Source organism: Hemicordylus capensis, chromosome 3, assembly GCF_027244095.1.
Source record: "Hemicordylus capensis ecotype Gifberg chromosome 3, rHemCap1.1.pri, whole genome shotgun sequence".
NCBI lineage: Eukaryota > Metazoa > Chordata > Lepidosauria > Squamata > Cordylidae > Hemicordylus > Hemicordylus capensis.
Genome location: NC_069659.1, coordinates 292,599,090 through 292,618,735, shown reverse-complemented (window position 1 = coordinate 292,618,735; position 19,646 = coordinate 292,599,090). Strand labels below are relative to the sequence as shown.

General features: G+C 42.3%; 1 protein-coding gene across 3 annotated transcripts in view; it reads left to right on the top strand.

Moving 5' to 3' along the window:
• The first annotated feature begins 821 nt into the window (after positions 1 to 821).
• The window catches only part of ARMC8 (armadillo repeat containing 8), a 126,455-nt gene continuing 107,630 nt past the window's right edge, over positions 822 to 19,646 (top strand). For all 3 annotated transcript variants that reach the window (XM_053313095.1, XM_053313094.1, XM_053313093.1), the window contains exons 1-2: positions 822 to 1,207; positions 8,011 to 8,087. In XM_053313095.1, coding sequence (XP_053169070.1) covers positions 1,163 to 1,207; positions 8,011 to 8,087 — 122 coding nt within the window. In that variant the 5' untranslated portion in view covers positions 822 to 1,162. The remainder of the gene's footprint in view (positions 1,208 to 8,010; positions 8,088 to 19,646) is intronic.

Here is a 19,646-nt window from a genome sequence, read left to right as displayed (position 1 = left end):
TAAAAATATGTCTGTAGATACTCTGGTGCTGATTACCTCTTCTTCTGTCTCCCCCACCTCACCATGTGGGTGGATAGCAGAATGTACCCCTCCTGATGACTCCTCCCTCATCCTTGTCTTGCCCATCAAATGCTGAGTGTGAGTCCTCAAACCACATCACCTCCAGTACCACACGTAATAGAAGATGCTATGCAAATAGTATTTGTTTATTATATTTATATCCTACTTTTGCTGCAAGGAGATCAGAATACATGGTTATATTTATTCTCCCAACAACCCTGTGAGGTCATTTAGGCTGAGAGATAAATGATATGCATAACGAAATCCAAGGAACATTTAACTAAAGTCAAAAGAAGCTTCCCTAAAAAATCTGAATTATTTAGAATGCAACATATGTGGGAACCTATGTCTTCTGGTCCAGAATTATTTAGAATGCAACATATGCCATCTTCCGGCGCATTATGAGATGATGCCTTTCAGTATCTTCCTATATCACTGCTGCCCGATATAGGTGTTTCAGGAAACAATACCATCGGGGATTCGAACGGGCAACCTATGGCTTGCCAGTGTCATGTCATTTCCCCGCTGCGCTATTAGGGGGCTGTACGTATTAAAAAATTAGAATTTCCAAGCTTTTATTTTTAAGACATATTTCCCCAGCAGATGGCGCGCTAAGACTAGGTGTAAAGTACATAGGCAAGCTGGTATTCCCTCATTTCTTTCCCTCACTGTCAAGGACGGTTTCAGACAGGTGGTTTCGATGCCGCGCATGCGCGCAAGCAAAACACAAGCCTACTCTCCCCGCGCTTATTGGCTTAACGCCCAAAGGTCCAAAAGTAGAGCTCGCGCGCTACGCCTCTGACCCTGAGCTCCGTAAGCAGGTGATGCTTAAACCCACCTACTTCCGGCAATAATCCCTCCTTCCGTTGAACGAGTTCTCCTGACGCATGCGCTCTATTCGTCTCACGGCGAAGCAGTTTGTTTTTTTCGTTAGCCGATTCGAGCCGAACGGGCGTATTCCCTTCCTACCCCCCCCCCGCTCCTCTCCCGGCGATGTGGCCGCGCTTGGCGGCGGCGGCTCAAGCAGCAGCAGCAACAGCAGTAACAGTCGTGGCACCGGCTGTTGCGTGGGGTTGAACGGCTAGCAGTGGCGCGCACCAAGATGGCGTGTGTACTGGAGACACCGCTCCGCATGAGTGTCCTGTCGGTGAGTGGAGGCCTGGGGCGGCGGCGGCGGCACCAGCAGCAGCTCCGAGTCCTGCTGAAGGAAGTCGGTCGGCAGGGTTTCCGTTGGGCGGCTCACTTGCCTCGGAGTGGAGCTGCGGCGCCTTGCGGGGACAGCCTGCCGTACCGCCCTCGCTGGTCGCCACTCTCTCCTTCAGCTCCGGCACTAGCAGCAGCAACCTCCTCTCCCGGTGGGGGTGACCCGGAGGCCTCCTTGGCAGACGGTTTTGAGCAGGGCAGGGGAGAAAGCCGCAAATGTCGTGTAGGCTCAGACCACCGGTGCCTTTAATTCCGTGCTCTTCGCATCTTGTCCAGCCACAGATGCCACAGGACGGGGTGATGGCCATAGCCTGCTCTCTTGATGATCCGGGATTCCTGGGCTTGTAGGGGGGATAAATGCGTCTCTCCCTTGTGTTCTCTTTCTGCCCGACTTGTGGCTTCAAGAGAAACATGGTTATAAATACATGCAAGAAAAGTTCCAAGGAGAGCAATGCTATCTGTGCTTCTTTAGTGGAGTGACTGGAATTGTGCACTGTTAACTAAACGTGGAGTCCATCGTTTGCTTCTTAATGTTTGCGCTCTTCCTAATTAGCTTGATCATTATGTGTTTGCCTTTTTCAAGGCTGCAGCAGAATGGATGTTTTTCATGAGCTGTCCATTATTAAGTAATCTTAGCTGATCTGTCCATACCCATGTGTGTGATGCTGCACATATTAACACTGCATCTTGATTTCTGCCCACTAGTCAGTTTATCAAGTTGTTAGAGATTGATAAAATTGTTAGAATGTGAGCCCTTTGGGGACAGGGAGCCATCTTATTTATTTATTATTTCTCTGTGTAAACCGCCCTGAGCCATTTTTGGAAGGGTGGTATAGAAATCGAATTAATAATAATAATAATAATAAAGATCCTCTTGTAGCTCTTCAGTTTCTTTGGATTGTACTCTCATACACTGATTTCACCTGTAAACTTGGTCTTTTCATCTAGATTACAGAAGAATAGGTTTGAATGCTGGACTTGTATGCATTTGATGGCCACTCTGTGCCTCTCTATTGCAAAAACTGTCAACTCCTAGATTTGGATACATTCTGGATCTTTGAGAGGTAGTCCTTTCACTCAGTGATTGTTAATATTCTTCAGGAGCTGTTGTCATAAAGTTTTGCTGGTTGAGTCAGTGTCAACTCCTGGCAACCACAGAGCCATATGGTTTTCTTTGGTGTTTACAATTGTTATCTCCTGCGCAGTAGACCTCTTGAAAAATCCAGATATAGTATGTTCACCAAATTGATCTTGTCTACCTGACTGTGTTAACTCGCATATTGAATAGTATTGGTCATAATTCAGAGGAAGTGAGTTGTGCTTAAAACCTATTGAAATAAATGGGAATTAAGTTAAACTAACTTATTAATGTTTTCTACCAACTTACTTAGGGCAAGTTGGGTTGAAAAGCTTCTAGTTCACTGTATTTCATCTGGAGGCCTCTCCTTTTCTTTTATTAGTTCTCAATCTTTTTAGTTCCTCCAAAGTCCTGCCTAATTTGTATATATGTTCTAAGTCTTTCTCACCGAAGAAGCGTATGAAGAATTATTCCTCTGAAATATTGCCTCCATCTTGCATTTTATGTCATTTTGCAGCTGTGCTTTGCCTATGGCCAATCTCTGGCTTTTAATGTAATTAACAACTGAATGCCATTTCTAGTGACTTGCTTCTCAGATATCATCTTGATATGTCTTAGTGCAAACTTCTTATTTGTCTGAGCTTGTGTTATCTTGTTCTGCTGCCCTGTCATGCTGCTTCACTCTGCCTTGCTGTCTGTCACTTGCATCACAACTGAATCCATGCTTATCCTGTTCTCTGATTGATGGGCTAGGGTGCAAAAGTAGGTCTTAGGCACTCAACTTTTACCCTTTTTGTCAGTAAGGGTAAACACTATCTCTTGAAATCTTAGATGCTCTCAAACCATGTTGGATCCCCCACCCCCTTTGGATTTTAGTTGAGGGAGGACAAAGAGGAAAAATAGTTCTTGTGCATCAAAAGTTTCATACCAATTGCTGATAAATAGATGTGTAAAGCCATGATCAATAATTTAAAACTGAGTAATCAAGCTGAGTAATTTTTTTGGGGGGGGGTAAAGCTTTTACATATACTGTCTAGTTGTCTGACAAAATCTTGGCACAAGAGCATTCTAGGAACATCCCATATTTCCGCTAAGAAGTCACAGTGTTCAGTTATATGCATATTTACTTGGTAGTAATTTTGTTTAAGCTCAAGGGAGCTTATTTCTTAGTAAGCGTGTGTTAGGATTGCAGAGGCTGGTGGTGTACTCTCCAAAGTGCTAAACACAGAGTCAGTTATTCTCTAAGATACTGTATAACTTGTTGCTTCAACTACTCTTACCTATTCTTTGCTCTCAACTCTACTGGCAATCTTGTTAGTTACCTGCTCGTTCAGCAGTCTTGAGCCATCATTGTGAATTTTCTACCTTGAACAGTCAGAGCCTTATAGAAGTTGCAGATAGGTATCATAAAGTAAAGGTGTGCCGTCGAGTCAGTGTCGATTCCTGGCAACGACAGAACCATGTGGTTTTCTTTTGGTAGAATACGGGCGCGGGGTGGTGGTGGTTTACCATTGCCATTTCCCGTGCAGTATGAGACGATGCCTTTCAGCATCTTCCTATATCGCTACTGCTCAATATAGGTGTTTTCCATAGTCTGGGAAACAAACCAGAGGGAATGTGAACCGGCAACTTCTTGCTTGCTAGGCAAGCTACTTCCCTGCTGCACCATTGGGTTGCTATACATGCTTTCACTTAGCAAGTTCTATGGATAAGTTTTGCCCTAATAACAAGATATGTTCAGTGCATGTATGATCTGTGTACAATGCATGCCTGTACAGATTGTACACATACTTTATGTTCAATGCATGCACAGCTGTAGATTTCTTATCTGCATTTGAGGAGTCTGTACCCAAGTTAGTTAAAATGAGTGTGCGTGCAGTCAGTCACGCAGACATATATGTGTATGTGTACAGACACCTGTACACACACACGGCGTACTGTCTGAATAGGGCTTCTGTCAACATTGAATGTCGAAAGAGGAAGAAAAGCTAAACTTGAATTGTGGGCAATATTTATCAGGGTTTATTATTTTATTTATTTAAAATATTTTTACCCCATCCCTCCACAACATTAATAAAATGGGTACAATGTAGAATAAAAGATTAATAAAGTTAAACCAGTTAAAAGTCCAGACTAAAATCACATTTTAAAACTACAAATTGTAATCCCCCACCCCAAGGTTTATCATTCTAATGGTGCTTTTTTGGTAAGAAAATGAATTTTCTGTGTAATTCGTATTTGTTAAATAGGTTTCTTCTTTTGGAACTTTATATTTACATTTCAAGATTGTGCCTATTGGTCCATAATTGGGAGAACTGGTTAGATTTGTTTCTTAATGTAACCTTATTAAACACAACCACAAAGAAGAGCTATTGGAGCAAAGATTTGGAGAAATATGCCGCCTCTTATCTCCAATGCCCTGGAACTGCATGGGAGTTAGTTCCATTGAATCAATGGACCTTGCTTCTGAAAGAAAACAGATAAGTGAAAATGTCGAGGGAATTTAAAAATAACATTTGAGACGTTTAAAATCTTGTGGAAAAGCAACAATAATTAAGTTACTACTTTCTTTGCAATACAATATGCCTCTAAATAAATGAATTTTGAAAATGTTTATACATAAATAGCTCTTGAATTAGTTCTTCATGGGTTGTGTTCTAAGTGGTTCATGCATGAATAAAGTGTGTGTGTGTATAGAGATTTCCTTCCTTCTGTTCTCCATACAGTCTTGTTCTAGATCAGGGATTCTCAACGTTGGGTCCCCAGATGTTATTGGATTTTAACTCGCATAATTCTCAACTAAAGGCCTCTGGGCCTGCGGATTATGGGAGTTGGTCCAGTAACATCTGGGGACCCAACGTTGAGAATCCCTGTTCTAGAGGATCCTCTGACCCTCAGGAGTGGATATTTGTGGGTTGCAAGGGGCTGTTGGGCTGAAGAGAATCCAGAAAACTTGCTTGTTTGAGTTTCCTTCTGCTTGTGCTCCTTAGAATATAATCCCATATCTATTATTTGAAGCAGAAAATATGCATACGGGAGAGTTTTTAATACTTGAATTGCACTAGGTTTTGTTAATCTAAGAACTTTGAAAACAGTATAATAATTGTTGCTGTATTTACCTGAATAGAAAATGACTCTGAATTAAAGACAGGCGCCTTAAAAAAAAAAGAGGTTAAATATAGATAATACCTGTATTTATTTTATTTATTTCTGTACTGCCCAAGACCTGCGTCTCTGGGCGGTTTACATCACGTAAGAGATTAAAACATTTAACACACAGCATTAAAATTATTTAAAACTATAAATCTAATTAAAAGCCTGTGTGAATAAGTGTGTCTTCAGTGCCTTTTTAAAAGTTAGGGGGGCTCTGATTTCAACAGGGAGCGCATTCCAAAGTCCAGGGGCTGCAACGGAGGAGGCCAATTCCCAAATAGCCGCCAGATGAGTTGGCAACCGCCACAGGCGAAGCTCTCCAGATGATCTTAGCAGGCAGTGGGGCTCATGTGCGAAGAAGACTTTCTCTTAAATAGCTAGTCGCCTAAGTTGTTTAGGGCTTTATATTTACCCAAACGGAAGAGATACCTGAACTTAAGATGCCCTCCACCCATTTATAACACAAAATAACTTGGGGGAAAAACCCAGCCTTGGATTCAGATAATAAATATATTTCTGCTGTATTTGACTAGGTATTCCAGGATATGTGTAAAAAGAAAATGGCTTAGGTCTAGGGTACTTAAGAGAGCACCTTCACTGTTGTGAACCCTGTCACCTACTAAGATCATCTGGAGAGGTCCAGCTGTGGTTGTCACCAACTCGGTTGTCGCCAACGCGGGACCGGGCCTTCTCTGTGGCTGCCCCAGGGCTTTGGAACATGCTCCCTGTTGAAATAAGAGCATCTCCTTCTCTGTTTGTTTTTAGGAAGACCCTGAAGACATACCTATTTTCCCAAGACTTCAACTGAGACTAAACTTTTAAATTTTAATGTTTATTGTATATTTTTATGAATTTTAATGTGTTATATTATATTTTGTTTTAATTCTGTATACCACCTTGAGATTTTTGTACTAGGTTGTATATAAATAAAATAAACAAATAAAAAGGTTTGTGTTAAAATCTGGTGTAGGTTTATATTTCCTACAGAAATTGAGTACAATCGGTAGTACTTTCACTTTGTCACTGCTAAAGGTAATTTTGATTTCTTTACCTAGAAATCAACAGTGAATTCAGTCTTAAGAACATAAGAACAGCCCTGCTGGATCAGGCCCAAGGCCCACCTAGTCCAGAATTCTGTTTCACACAGTGGCCCACCAGATGCCACTGGAAGCCTACAGGAAGGAGTTGAGGGCATACTCTCTCTCCTGCTGTTACTCCTCTGCAACTGGTACTCAGAGGCATCCTGCCTTTGAGGCTGGAGGTGGCCTATAGCCCTCCGACTAGTAGCCGTTGATAGACCTCTCCTCCATGAAGTTATCCAAACGCTTCTTAAAGCCATCCAGGTTGTTGGCTGTCACCACACCTTGTGGCAGAGAATTCCACAAGTTGATTATGTGTTGTGTGAAAAAATACTTCTGTTTGCTGGTGCTAAATTTCCTGGCAATTTCATGGGATGACCCCTGATTCTAGTGTTATGTGAGAGGGAGAAGAATTGCTCTCTATCCCCTTTCTCCACACCATGCATGATTTTATAGACCTCTATCTTGTCTCCCCGCAGTCGTATTTTTTCTAAACTAAATAGCCCCAGGTGTTGTAGTCTTGCCTCATAAGAAAGCTGCTCTAGACCCCTGATCATCTTGGTTGCCCTCTTCTGCACCTTTTCCAGTTCTACAATGTCCTTTTTTTAGATGTGGTGACCAGAATTGTACTTAGTACTCAAAGTGTGGTTGCACCATAGTTTTGTATAAGGGCATTATAATATTAGCTGTTTTATTTTCAATCCCCTTCCTAATGATCCCTAGCATGGAATTGGTCTTTTTCACAGCTGCCACACATTGAGTCAACACTTTCAACGAGCTGTCCACCATGACCCCAAGATCCCTCTCTTGATCAGTGACCGACAGCTCAGATCCCATCAGCATATACTTGAAGTTGGGGTTTTTCGTCCCAATGTGCATCATGTTACACTTGCCAACACTGAAGCGCATTTTCCATTTTGTCGTCCACTCCCCTAGTTTGGAGAGATCCTTCTGGAGCTCCTCACAACTCATTTTGGATTTCACTACCCGAAAGAGTTTGGTATCATCTGCAAATTTGGCCACCTCGCTGCTTACCCCTACTTCTAGATTATTTATGAATAAATTAAAAAGCACCGGTCCCTGTACAGATCCCTGGGGGACCCCACATCTTACTTCCCTCCACTGTGAAAACTCCCCGTTTATCCCTATCCTTTGTTTCCTCGCCTGTAATTTCCTGGATCGCCTCTGGATCCCTTTTTGAAAATCAGTGTTACATTTGCTACTTTCCAGTCCTCCGGTTCAGAGCCTGATTGCAGGGATAAGTCATATATTTTAGCAAGGAGGTCGGCAATTTGACATTGGAGCAACCTTTGTGTGTTGTTGTGGGAAATGTCCTAGCAGTTGTTGTTAGTGTTGCAAGCTTATGGGATTCTTCTTCATTGGATGTTTAAAACTTGTTATAACAAATTGATGGACTATAAATATTTTTGCCTACAGGAAGTCACAGCTAGCAGTCGCCATTATGTTGACAGACTATTTGATCCGGATCCTCAGAAGGTTCTGCAAGGTGTCATGTAAGTACTATACACTTTTCTGCTCTCTTGCCTGTGTGTGTGTGTGTGTGTGTGTGTGTGTGTGTGTGTGTGTAAAAATAAAAGCTTTCTTTTAGTAATGCATTGTGTAACAGCGTATTAGTTGATTTTTCTGAGGTGGCAGCTATATTTAGCAGGGGCAAAGCAACTGTCCCTGTCCAACAGCCAGCACAGCATCCCACCAATAGCTGTTACTAGTATCGACCTTGTGTTTCTTTTTAGATAGTGAACCCTTTCCTGTAAACAGGGAACCACCTTATTTTATATGTAAACCACTTTGAGAACTTTTGTTGAAAATCAGTATTTAAGTAGTAGTAGGTGTTACTGATTTAATTTATTTGGCCACTAATTATTCAGATGCAGCAACAAACCATTATTTAATATCCAGTTCTGGCTTGTGGACAAATCATGGCTTGCACAAACCTCACTTTACCACATTTGGATATAGTGTCAAACTGGTTTGTAGCTAACTAGAACCAGAAACCTCTGATTACTTCTGGAGGGAGCAGGGAGACATGTGAATGTGAGGGTCACTGTGGCTTGTTCTTGTAACAATAAGCCATTTTGTGGCTGAATGCAGCCATATCTTTTTGTAGTAAATCTCATCCTAACTAACATTTCTGCCTTTGGCAGTTTAAAGAACTGTAGGTTACTACCTAATATACACCCACTGCTTTATCTTTTAAGCATGATGGAAACCTTCTCCTTGGTCTATTGCACATACTAGTTCTCACCTATATCTGGGATGGGAGTGCCTGGATGGATTAAAATTACATTTTAAAAAAGTGTATGTTTATAGTAAGTGGCAGGATCTAATCTAAGTCATAATTAAGCAACATTGAAATTAATGAAACAAGTTGGTAATGACTTAACTCTCATTAATTTTGATGGGACTTAGTCTGGATCCAGTGTTCTAAAAACAACTTTATTTTAAAATGAAGGATTAATTTAATATAAACATGTTAAAACATTCCCTTATCTTTTAAATTGAACCATGAATATAAAACACTGAGAGACCGTTTTCCTAGGTTGAAAAAGTGCCTTCTGAGGTCAAGTGGTAGAACATTGCAATTATTCCTAGGTGGTACTTGACAGCGGCTCAGCTATATGCCGAATTGAGCTTCCTGCTCCTGTCCATTTCCCCATGCTTCCTCCAGAGTCATCCGCTGCCATTGCTTCTCCTCTGGAGCTGTCCTCTGTTTCCATGACTGCTCCTGAGCCCTCCTGACAGAACCCGGCCAACTGCAAGCTCTGTCAGTGCTGCACGCGGCCAGCTTGCTCTCATTGGCAGGCTGCCTGACTCTGGGGCAGAGCAGCCTGAAGCGTGCCATGTATGCTTGTGTGTATGTTTGCCATTGTTGCTTCTCTTCAAGGCTTCTTGCTCTTCTTTGTTTCTATGTCATCCCCTTCCAGCCTCCGTCCCTTTTCTCCTGCACATTTGTGTGTGCTAGGGATGTGCATGGAGCTGCGGAGCTGCGGTCCAGCACTGGGGTGGGGGTTCCTTTAAGGGTGGGGGGGGAGGGTGTACTTACCCATCCTGCTGCTTTCCCCCTGCTGGCGTGCTTTTTTTGGTAAGTATTTGGGGCGGCAGGATACTTCCTTGCCACCCCTTCCCCCTCTTGGCAGCAAAAGGCTTCAGAAAGCATTTGGCATGTTGCAGAGACGTGATGTGCGCGTGCGACGTGTGCACGCGCAAAAGGCTTTCTGAAGCCTTTTGCTGCCGAGAGGGGGAAAGGGCGGCAGGGAGGTATCCTACTGCCCCAAATGCTTACAAAAAAAATGTGTGTCGCTGGGGGAAAAGTGGTGAGAGTGGTAAGTACACCCTCCCCCTGCCCGTAAAGGAACCCCCACCCCGGCATTCAAACGGCTGAACCGCCATGATCAGATCGGTCTGGCGGCCTGTAGAATGGCCTCTGGACTGGTCCGTGCACATCACTAGTGTGTGCCTGCTTGCTGCTGCCACCACTACTTTTCAAGGCTTTCTCATTCCTGTGTCCTCTCTATGCCCTCCTCTGCTAACTTCCTTCTTGTCTCTTCTCCATTCTCTTTTGTTGAAAAGCACTATGTAAATACACATAAAATTAGTAGTTCTTTGGTTGTGGCAGAAGGTCTCAAAGTGATTTACTTAGCAAAAACTATGAAAAAATTGCCCTGTTCCAAAAAGGCTCAGATACTTCAGGCACTAGGATCCAGGAAATACCACCCTCTTTTTCTCACCAGGGTCATCCACAGACCCCATACAGATGACCTTGTATTTATGTTTTTATGCCCTCCAGTTTTCTGAGCTCAGCATTATATGTTGAGTTCTTGCATTATGAGCATTTATGACTGTATAGGGACTTCTTTCTCCTGATTAAGTACTACTTTTCAACAACCAGTCCTTACTTCTGGTAAGTTCTGGACACTTGACCCTCAGGAAAGTGACCTTGCTTAATATCTTTGCATGTATACAGACAGACCCACATTCATCTTTTAATAAATTATACCTTCTAAGCTGGTATAATTTTGTAGTGCTCATAACTTCCATGATGAACAGTTTTGGGTTGTGTAAAGACTTCTGTTAGCTGCAAACTAATTAAAAAAAAACAACTGTTACAGCAGCCAGGTAGTATGCATATTGTTCAGGAAATATATGAATGTTGCTGTAAATCAACCATCCTATACAGCAGGGGCGACAAACTTGGCCATCCAGCTGTTGTTCGACTTTAACTCCCATCATTCTCAGCCACGATTTATTGCGGCTGGGAATGATGGGAGTTGTAGTTCAACAACAGCTGGAGGGCCAGGTTTGCTCACCCCTGCTGTATAAGCATCAGATTACTTCAGTGGCCTTTATGAAGTTGAAGCAGCGGATGAGTAAAGACTTGCTCAGTTTCAAACATGCTTATTTTTAGCATCTGAGTCAAAAAATTAATAGAATATAATTTGATGATACTTGAAGGAGAAGGAACATCCAGTATCGGTGGTTCAGTCTTTTTAGAGCTTTCTGGTTTGGAACCTGCTCATTATATCCTGACCTTGCCCCATAACCTTCCCATGCAGCACTCTCTTGCCTGTTCCTGGTCTTTCTCTGAGAGATTCTTATCAGAACAGGAAATAGGTGGGTTAGAAATCCAGAAAAGCCTCCAGCAAACTTGGTGGCATTTTGGGGAATGTAGTGGCAACTAGATGCTTCTTAGTGAATTGAATTTGAAAATCTAAGTTGTCAAACTTGATACCCCATGGTTTTGTCACTTCTTATGCCAGCATGCACTATTGGATAATAAAGACTATCTCCTATTGGGAAATCACCTTGCAATACCAGAAGCTAGGTGATAGATCATATAGTGTAAGGAGGTTTTTTGTCTTCACAATAATGTTCCTTTAAGACAAATTCCCAGAGAGCTAAGCAAGAGACCCTACAGGCCTGTGAAGACAGTGCAGAAGATGCTGTCTGAGTAAACTTATGTTTTTACAGTGGCTTCTTCTAGTTCACTTTTGAGTTTCATAGATTTCCATAGCCTGTATTCATCAAAATCATATGGTAACACAGGTGAAGGAGATAGTACAGATCTCTATATCACCCACTATCTCCTTTCAAGAGGCCAAAAGCTCCTAGTGTCCCACTGAAAAGTAGAAAGTAATATCTCCAGCTCATACTTGCCTAACTGAACCAGATCTGGAGCTCATTCACCACTCTTTGGTTCCACACACATCACCTGAAAGAGAAGAAGAGCACTCTGAAGTTGCTGCGGGACTGCTGCTCAGCTCCTTGGCCATTGGCTTGTAGGGTCTCAGAGGGTTCAGTCTTCTCCCCCATAGTGTTCAATGTCTACATGAAACCACTGGGAGAAGTCATCTGGGGACTTGGACAGAATTGTCAGCAATAAGCAGATGACAGTCAGCTCTCTCCTTTTCACCTGATCGTAGGGCAGCAGTGGATGATCTGAATCGGGGCTTGGGGGCTTTGATGGGTTGGATGTGGGCTAGTAAACTGAGATGGAATCCAGACAAGATGGAGGTGCTGTTGGTCAGTAGGAGAGCCAATCGGGATGAAGGGATTTGACTGGTTCTGGATGGGTTTGCACTTGCCTTGAAAGAGCACGTGTGCAGCTTGGGAGTACTGCTGGGCCCTGTTCTGCTTTTGGAAGTTCAGGTGGAGGCGGTGGCCAGAGGTTCTTTTGTACAGCTTCAGCTAATGCGCCAGGTGCATCCCTTTCTTGAGAAGACAGATCTGGCCACAGTTACCAATGCCCTAGTCACGTCATGGCTGGATTCCTGTAAGATGCTTTATGTGGGGCTGCCCTTGAAGAATATTCGGAAACTGCAGCTAGTGCAAAACCTGGCAGCCAGCACTTTCTTTCTTTCTTTAACATTTTATATCCTGCTCTTCCTCCAAGGAGCCCAGAGTGGTGTACTACATACTTAAGTTTCTCCTCACAACAACCTTGTGAAGTAGGTTAGGCTGAGAGAGAAGTGACTGGCCCAGAGTCACCCAGCTAGTTTCATGGCTGAATGGGGTTTTGAACTCGGGTCTCCCTGGTCCTAGTCCAGCACTCTAACCACTACACCACGCTGGAACTGCCTTCTGCAGTAATATTACACCCATTCTGAAAGAGCTGCACTGGCTACCAATTTGTTTCCAGGTCCAATTCAAGGTGCTGGTTTTGACCTTTTAAAGCTCTTAAGAGTTTGGGCCCTGGATACCTGGTGATCACCTGCTCCCAAAGGTTTCTGCTGGCTTGACAAGTTCATTGGAGGAGGCTCTGCTCTGTGTGCTGACAGTGTGACAGGCTCAGCTGTTGAGCATGCGGGCAAGGCCTTCTTAGTTACTGCCCCGAGGCTTTGGAATGTTCTCCTGGCTGGCATCTGCTCCTTGGCCTCTATGACAGTTTTTAGGAAACAAGTAGAGACATGGCTCTTCATCTAGGCTTTAAAATGAAAATAGTATGTTTTACTATTTCTGCTTTGTGTGTTGTATATTACTGTTTTATATAGGTTATTTAAAACATTTAAATAGAGATATTTATAATAATCTGTTTAGGGCTTTAAAGGTAATTACCAGAACTCTGAATTTTGCCTAGAAACCTATTGGTAGCCAATGCAATTGCTTTAAAACAGGCATAATATGGTATCTCAGAGAAACCACGGAGACCATTTTGGACCAACTGATGTTTCCGAACCACATACAAAAGTACTCCTTTGTATTTTAATTGTGCATTGTTTTGATTATACTGTAAACTGCTCAGAGATTATTTTAATTAAAAGTGGTATGGAAACTGAACAATCAATCAATAAATAAAAACCATGTGAGCGTGCACACACATGCATGCCTTAGAGGGAACACAGCACCCAGCCAGCATCTCTTCCAGTGCTGTATGTCCTCGTCAATTTTGCAAAAGTGTGCTGGAACGCTCGCATCAGCCTCTACATCATAATATATCATAATACGTTTTTATAGGATACAGTGGGAGTCCTGCCCTTTCCTCCCTAAGCACACTGAGCCCAATTTGCTGGTGGTTGATCATGCTGTTAGCAGTAAATCAGACAGAACGCACTTGACCCTGATAGATAAGGAAGGGAAAAAATTGGATGCAACGGGGTGCAGATTTCACTCGACATCATGCTTGGTCATTAAAATATCCAGCTACATGGTTTGTATGACAAAGTACCATTACTCTATCTGGGACAATCTGAAGGAGGAATTAAAGGACCTGGAAGAGTTATGTGAGAAATTTGAAAGAGCACTAGTTAAATCTGCCGCTATCACTATGCAGCATTTAAGCACGGTAAAACACCTTTCAGAGACTGAATCATGATATGCCATTGGGTTTTTGAGCTGCCCTGTATTCAGGGATAAAATACACACACTCAATTCCTGCTTTAGTGGAAGAAGTGCTGTCCTTACTAGAGAAGGGGGCGATAGAATCTGTCCCCTTGTAGGATGGGAGAAGGGCGTATTCAACATATTTCCAGGTGCCCAAATGGGATGGAGGTCTCGGTCCTGTTATGGACCTATGCAACCTAAACAAATATTAAAAGCCAGGAAATTCAGAATGATCTCCTTGCAATGCTTTCTTCACTTGCTAATGAGGGAAGAATGGTTTATGATGCTAGACCTGAAGGATGCCTATTTCCATGTGAGAATATGGCCAGAATGCAGGAAGTACTTAAGATTCACACTGGGTCTACAAATTTACCAGTATGTGGCCCTGCCATTTGGACACTCAACAGCACCCTGTGCTGTTATGATGTATGTGTCAGCTCCATCATAGCACACCTGAGGACACCGGTCATCTCAGTTTACCCTTACCTGAATGAATGGTTATTGATGTCCAGAAGATAAGGATACGCTAGTCTTTCAGGGCCTCATGCACAGCTACTGTGTTCCATGCAAGACTTTGAATGCATTGACCCCAAAATTGGTTTCTGTTGCTGTTCACACCAAACTTGGACAGTCAGAACATGTGTCTGTCACTTCCATCACCTGTACTAAAATCCCTACAGTGGTGGACCAGGACAGACTCCCTCTCAAGCTTCCAACTTTGTCTCTCACGGTGAAAGTTTGGGAAGCCCACTATGGAGGGTTTTGTGCCCAAGGTAAATGGACATTAGAACAAGAATCCCTTCACATAAACTTCCTGGAATTACTAGCTATATTCCATGCCCTAAAGTCCTTCCTATTCCTTTTAAAGAATTGAGTAGTCCAGATCCTGATAGACAATGTAATGGCAAATACCTACAACATAAGAACAGCCCATCTGGATCAGACACAAGGCCGATCTAGTCCAGCATCCTGTTTTACACAGTGGCTCACCAGGTGACTCTGAAGCCCACAGGCAAGAGGCAAGGGCATGCCTTCTCTCTTGCTGTTGTTTCCCTGCAACTGGTATTCAGAGGCATCCTGCCTCTGAGACTGGAGGTAGCCCATAGACACCAGATTAGTAGCCATTGATAGACTTGCCCTCTATGAATTTGTCTAAGACCTTTTTAAAGCCATCCAGGCTGGTGGCTGTCACTACATCTGGTGGCAGAGAATTCCATAGATTAACTATGTGCTGTATGAAAAAGTACTTGCTTTTGTTGGTCTTAAATTTCCCAACCTTCAGTTTCATGGGATGATCCCTGGTTCTAGTATTGTGAGAGGGAGAAAAAATTTCTCTTTGTCCACTGTCTCTGCTTGATGTATCATTTTATGCACCTCCTATCTTGTGTCCCTTTAGTCACCTATTTGCTAAACTAAAGAGCCCCGGATGCTGTAGCCTTGCCTCGCCTCATAATGAAGATGTTCCAGGCCCCGATCTTGGTTGCTCTCTTCAGCACTTTTTCCAGTTCTACAAGACCCTTTTTAAGATATGGTGACCATAACAGTATGCAGTACTCTAAATGTGACCACACCATAGATTTCTATATAGGCATAATAATATTAGCATTTCTATTTTCCATCCCCTTCCTAATAATCCCGAGCATGGAATTTGCCTTTTTCTCAACTGTCAAGGGGAGGGGCACAGTCTCTTGGTCCCTTTGCAACCTAGTGCTGCAGTTGTGGGAGTGGAGCATAAGCCATTACCCTACACACCGCTTGCCCTGCACATCGATAGTATAGACAGAACCCTGGCAGATGCACTAAGCAGAGACTTCAACCCTTTCCAACAACACGAGTGGAAGATAAACCTGTTATTTTTCCGATCTGGGGAACCCTATTGATGGACCTTTTTGCAATGAAGTACAACAACATGCAAACTATACTGCTCCAGGATGGGTGTAGGAAAGAACTCCATTTGAGATGCCTTCTAGATGCCATGGACAAAACACTACTTCTACCATTTCCTTCCTTTCCCGCTTGCTCTCCAAGATCACGAGCAAAATTCTGCAGAAAGGACTCGGTGCATCCTACTCCCCCCCGCCCCCCTGTGGTGGCCCCGACAGCCGTGGTTCCCCATCTTTCTGTGTTTATCTCAGGGTCATCAACATCGATTCCCTCTTTTCCAAAACTTTCTTTCACAGGGAGCAGGCTGTCTTCTATCCCAGCCTCCAGGTATTGAACTCGTCCCAATGGCTTGGAAGCTCAATAATTAGATACTGTCTTCCTGAATGAAAGAGAGGAGTCAACACAGAAGAATTACCTGTGTAATTGGAAATGTTTTACATTACTTGTTGCTTCCAAGGGCGTTGACCCTTAAAATGTGTCAGTCCATCAGATCCTTCTGTACCTTACTAATCTATAACAACCTGGACTTTCAAACCCTTTTCTCAAAGTTCACTTAGCAGCACCCTCTGCAAGACACCTGGGCTGGGATGGAAGCACAGTGTTTCTCCATTCTGACTCTAAGAGATTCTTCAAATATATAAATAACCTCTTCCCACCTATTGAACCATGGAGTCTCTCTTTTGTCTTGTCTTCACTTATCGAAGCACTGTTCAAACCTCTTGTCTCTGATTCCCTCAGATCTTTTTCCTTAAAAGTTGCCTTCCTAGTTGCCATAACATCAGCAAGGAGAGTCAGCAAGCTAACAGACTTCATGCTGATTCCCCTCACACTAAATTCTATCTGGACAACGTAATTCTGAGAACAGACCCTTCCTTTAGTCCAAAAATAGTTTCCAGATTTCATCTAAATCAGGACATTCTACCACCTACCTATCTTATTTCTTCTGGAGAAATCCATGCATTTGTTGGATGTCAGGAGGTCTCTATTACACTACATGGATAGGACAAAATCATTTAGACAAACCAGCAAACTAAGAAACAAAGGACAACCTTTTTCAAGACAAAGACAATCCCACTGGCTCATAGAACTCATCTTCATGTGCTATAAGAAGCAACAGGTAAAGCCTCCTTCAAGGTTATCAAGGCACATTCTACTAGACTAGAGCCATGGACACGTCAGCAGCCCACATGTAGGGTATCATCATGAAAGACATCTGTAAAGTGGCCACGTGGCCTTCAGATCTTCTGTTTGTCAGACATTATGCTGTGGACATCTGCTCAATGGTAGAGGCCAACTTTGGTTCGGTAGTTCTTTAAAAACTGCTCTAAACATAACCCAGCACCCTCCACCTTCTAGGTAAGTTCGCTAATCACCCAAGATGTGAGGGAACGTGGCTCACCTCAACGATTGCTTACCTGTAACAAGTAATCTTTTTGGTGTCCTATGTTCACTCACAACACCCACCTGGCCTACCCCGCTGCTAGGATACTTCCACAGTAATAAAGACTTACTTGAGTCTGTCAATCCACATTCTTTGCTCATCGCAGTGGCCGATCAGGAACTGAGAAGAAAGATGGTCTCCCGCTGAAAATAACGGTTGCACCATGTGCACTTTGTGATGCTGAAGAGCGCCTCACGGATCTTGGAATTCTTCCGCAGGTGTTACTGTACAGGTGCAGAACTCAAATTGTGAGTGAACATGGTTCACCAGAAAGATAACTTGTTACAGGTAAACAATCTGTTTATCTCCAACCTCTAAGCTATTGAAGGTAATAAAAAGATGTTCTAGGATTCATACCTGAGGGTCTGTGAAATGGAGTGTAGTACTGCAAACTTTGCTCATAACTATTCTGTATAGTTATATACCAAAACATTTTGTGGATGCAAAAAAGAATGTGGAATGATTTTGCAAGTGTAAAAAGAAAAAAGCAGAATTCTGTGTGTACTCAAAGCTGCAAATGTAGTCTGGAGTCACACATGTAAACAGAATAATGGTCTAAATTGTCAAAACAATTCAGCCAGCACACACCTGTTTGTATCTTGGGTGGATGAAGGAAAACTCATGTTTGTGCCCTTGTGTTTTGTATAAATTGTATTTATAATAGTTGTGGTAGCTTTACAATGATATAGATTTACTCAAGCTCTTTCAAATTTCCACATGGAATAAATGTACTGGAAAAGAAACTATATTTTGAAGACAAGCTGCCTGCATGTAGCTGGTTAGTTCACTATCATGAAAACCTATCAGCAAAGTAAAGTGTTTACAACAGTTTTCAAACTGGAAAATTCACCTTATTGCTGGCATGAGTGAAGACCAAACCATAGAGTATAACATTTTGCCACTTAAATTTTCAAATTGAACACCCTTGTTTAATTTAAACACCTAGTTGTCATTAATTTCTCTCCAAATGCCTTTACTTCCTTGTTCTCCAGAAATCTAATTTGGAATGAACAGTAACTTAAGAAGGTAGTTTTCATTATTAGGACTTGAGAAACTAGTTCTCTCCTTTGAGAACATGACTTTGTTGTATGAGGAACATGTGACCAAGGATTCTGTACCCTAAAGAACTTGACCCATAATTTTCAAGTGAGGCATGCTCTTCAAGGATCTCTCAACAGTTCCAGGTGCCTATGCAGCTCTCGACATAATTCAGCATAGGAACTTGCTCAGGCTATGCTTTCCTTCCCACAGCTTGTGTTGGGCTCTGGCTGGGGCTAACTGTGGTGTCCTAGTACATAGTTGGCAATGAGGAACCAATAATATGTTGACTAGTTGCTTCAGGCACTTCTTTACTGAGTAAAGAACTTGCTACACAAACATCAAAACACAAACCTCTAGAAAACTGAGAGTGTAACTAGTATTATGGTAAGTATGCTGAGAACTTGAGAAGTGGGGAAAGTTGTATATCTGTGTTAGCTATTGTTGTACAAAGTTTGGTATAGTTTAGTTACAAAAAACCTCTTTGGAGAGCAGAAGTTTCTGTGTGATTGGGTAAGTTTCTATAGTGAATATTTACTAATCCATCAGGACTGACTGTAGATATCCAAAAGTGAAAGGAGATCTGTATATTGGGCATCTTCCAGAGTAGTTGGTGATAGCTTTCATTGAGTTCAGTTTTGCTTAGTTGTGACTAACTTAGCATGATTGTTGCCCACTGTTTTTTTATAGAGTTGCTTTTTACATGTAATATTTTTCTGTAATATGTCTACTAAGTAGTATATGCTAAGACAAAAGTGTGTTTAGTCCAAACATGGTGTATTTGGTATTCAGAAACTTAGGCTCTTTAGGAGTCTGTTTCTTAAACAATTTTCTCTGTCGTCTTTTAGTTTTGTGATGGTAGAGGAGTGTGTGTGTGTATGAAGACTAGCCTTCTGCAAGTTTCAATGACTTGTGATACTTATTAGATTCTTACATTAGCAACATGGAATTTATCTGCATAAGGAGTTGTCTGTAGTAGGAAACAATCTCTCCATGCAATGATAGGGGAAATATTCCCATTTTTGGTTCCGGAAGAACAAGTAGTACAAGTACAACAAAAAGAACAAGGAGACAACCAAGTTGGCCTTTGATCTGTTGCATTTGTTTATATTCCAGTTATATTGTATAGCAAAATATTACAATACTCTCACTTCAGTTGCTAACATGTCCAATATGCTGATTCTTGTGGGTGGGTGAAAATGAAAGTAGCCCCTCTGAACAGGTGATTTTAAAATCTTACCTTTTTGAAACTAACTAGAATAGCTTTGTGTTTACTGCTGTCATGTTTAGGATCACATCTTACTTTATACTGCTGTTCTCCTATATTTGTATATCTGTGTTCAGAAAGAAATATTTTTATTATTTGTCTAGA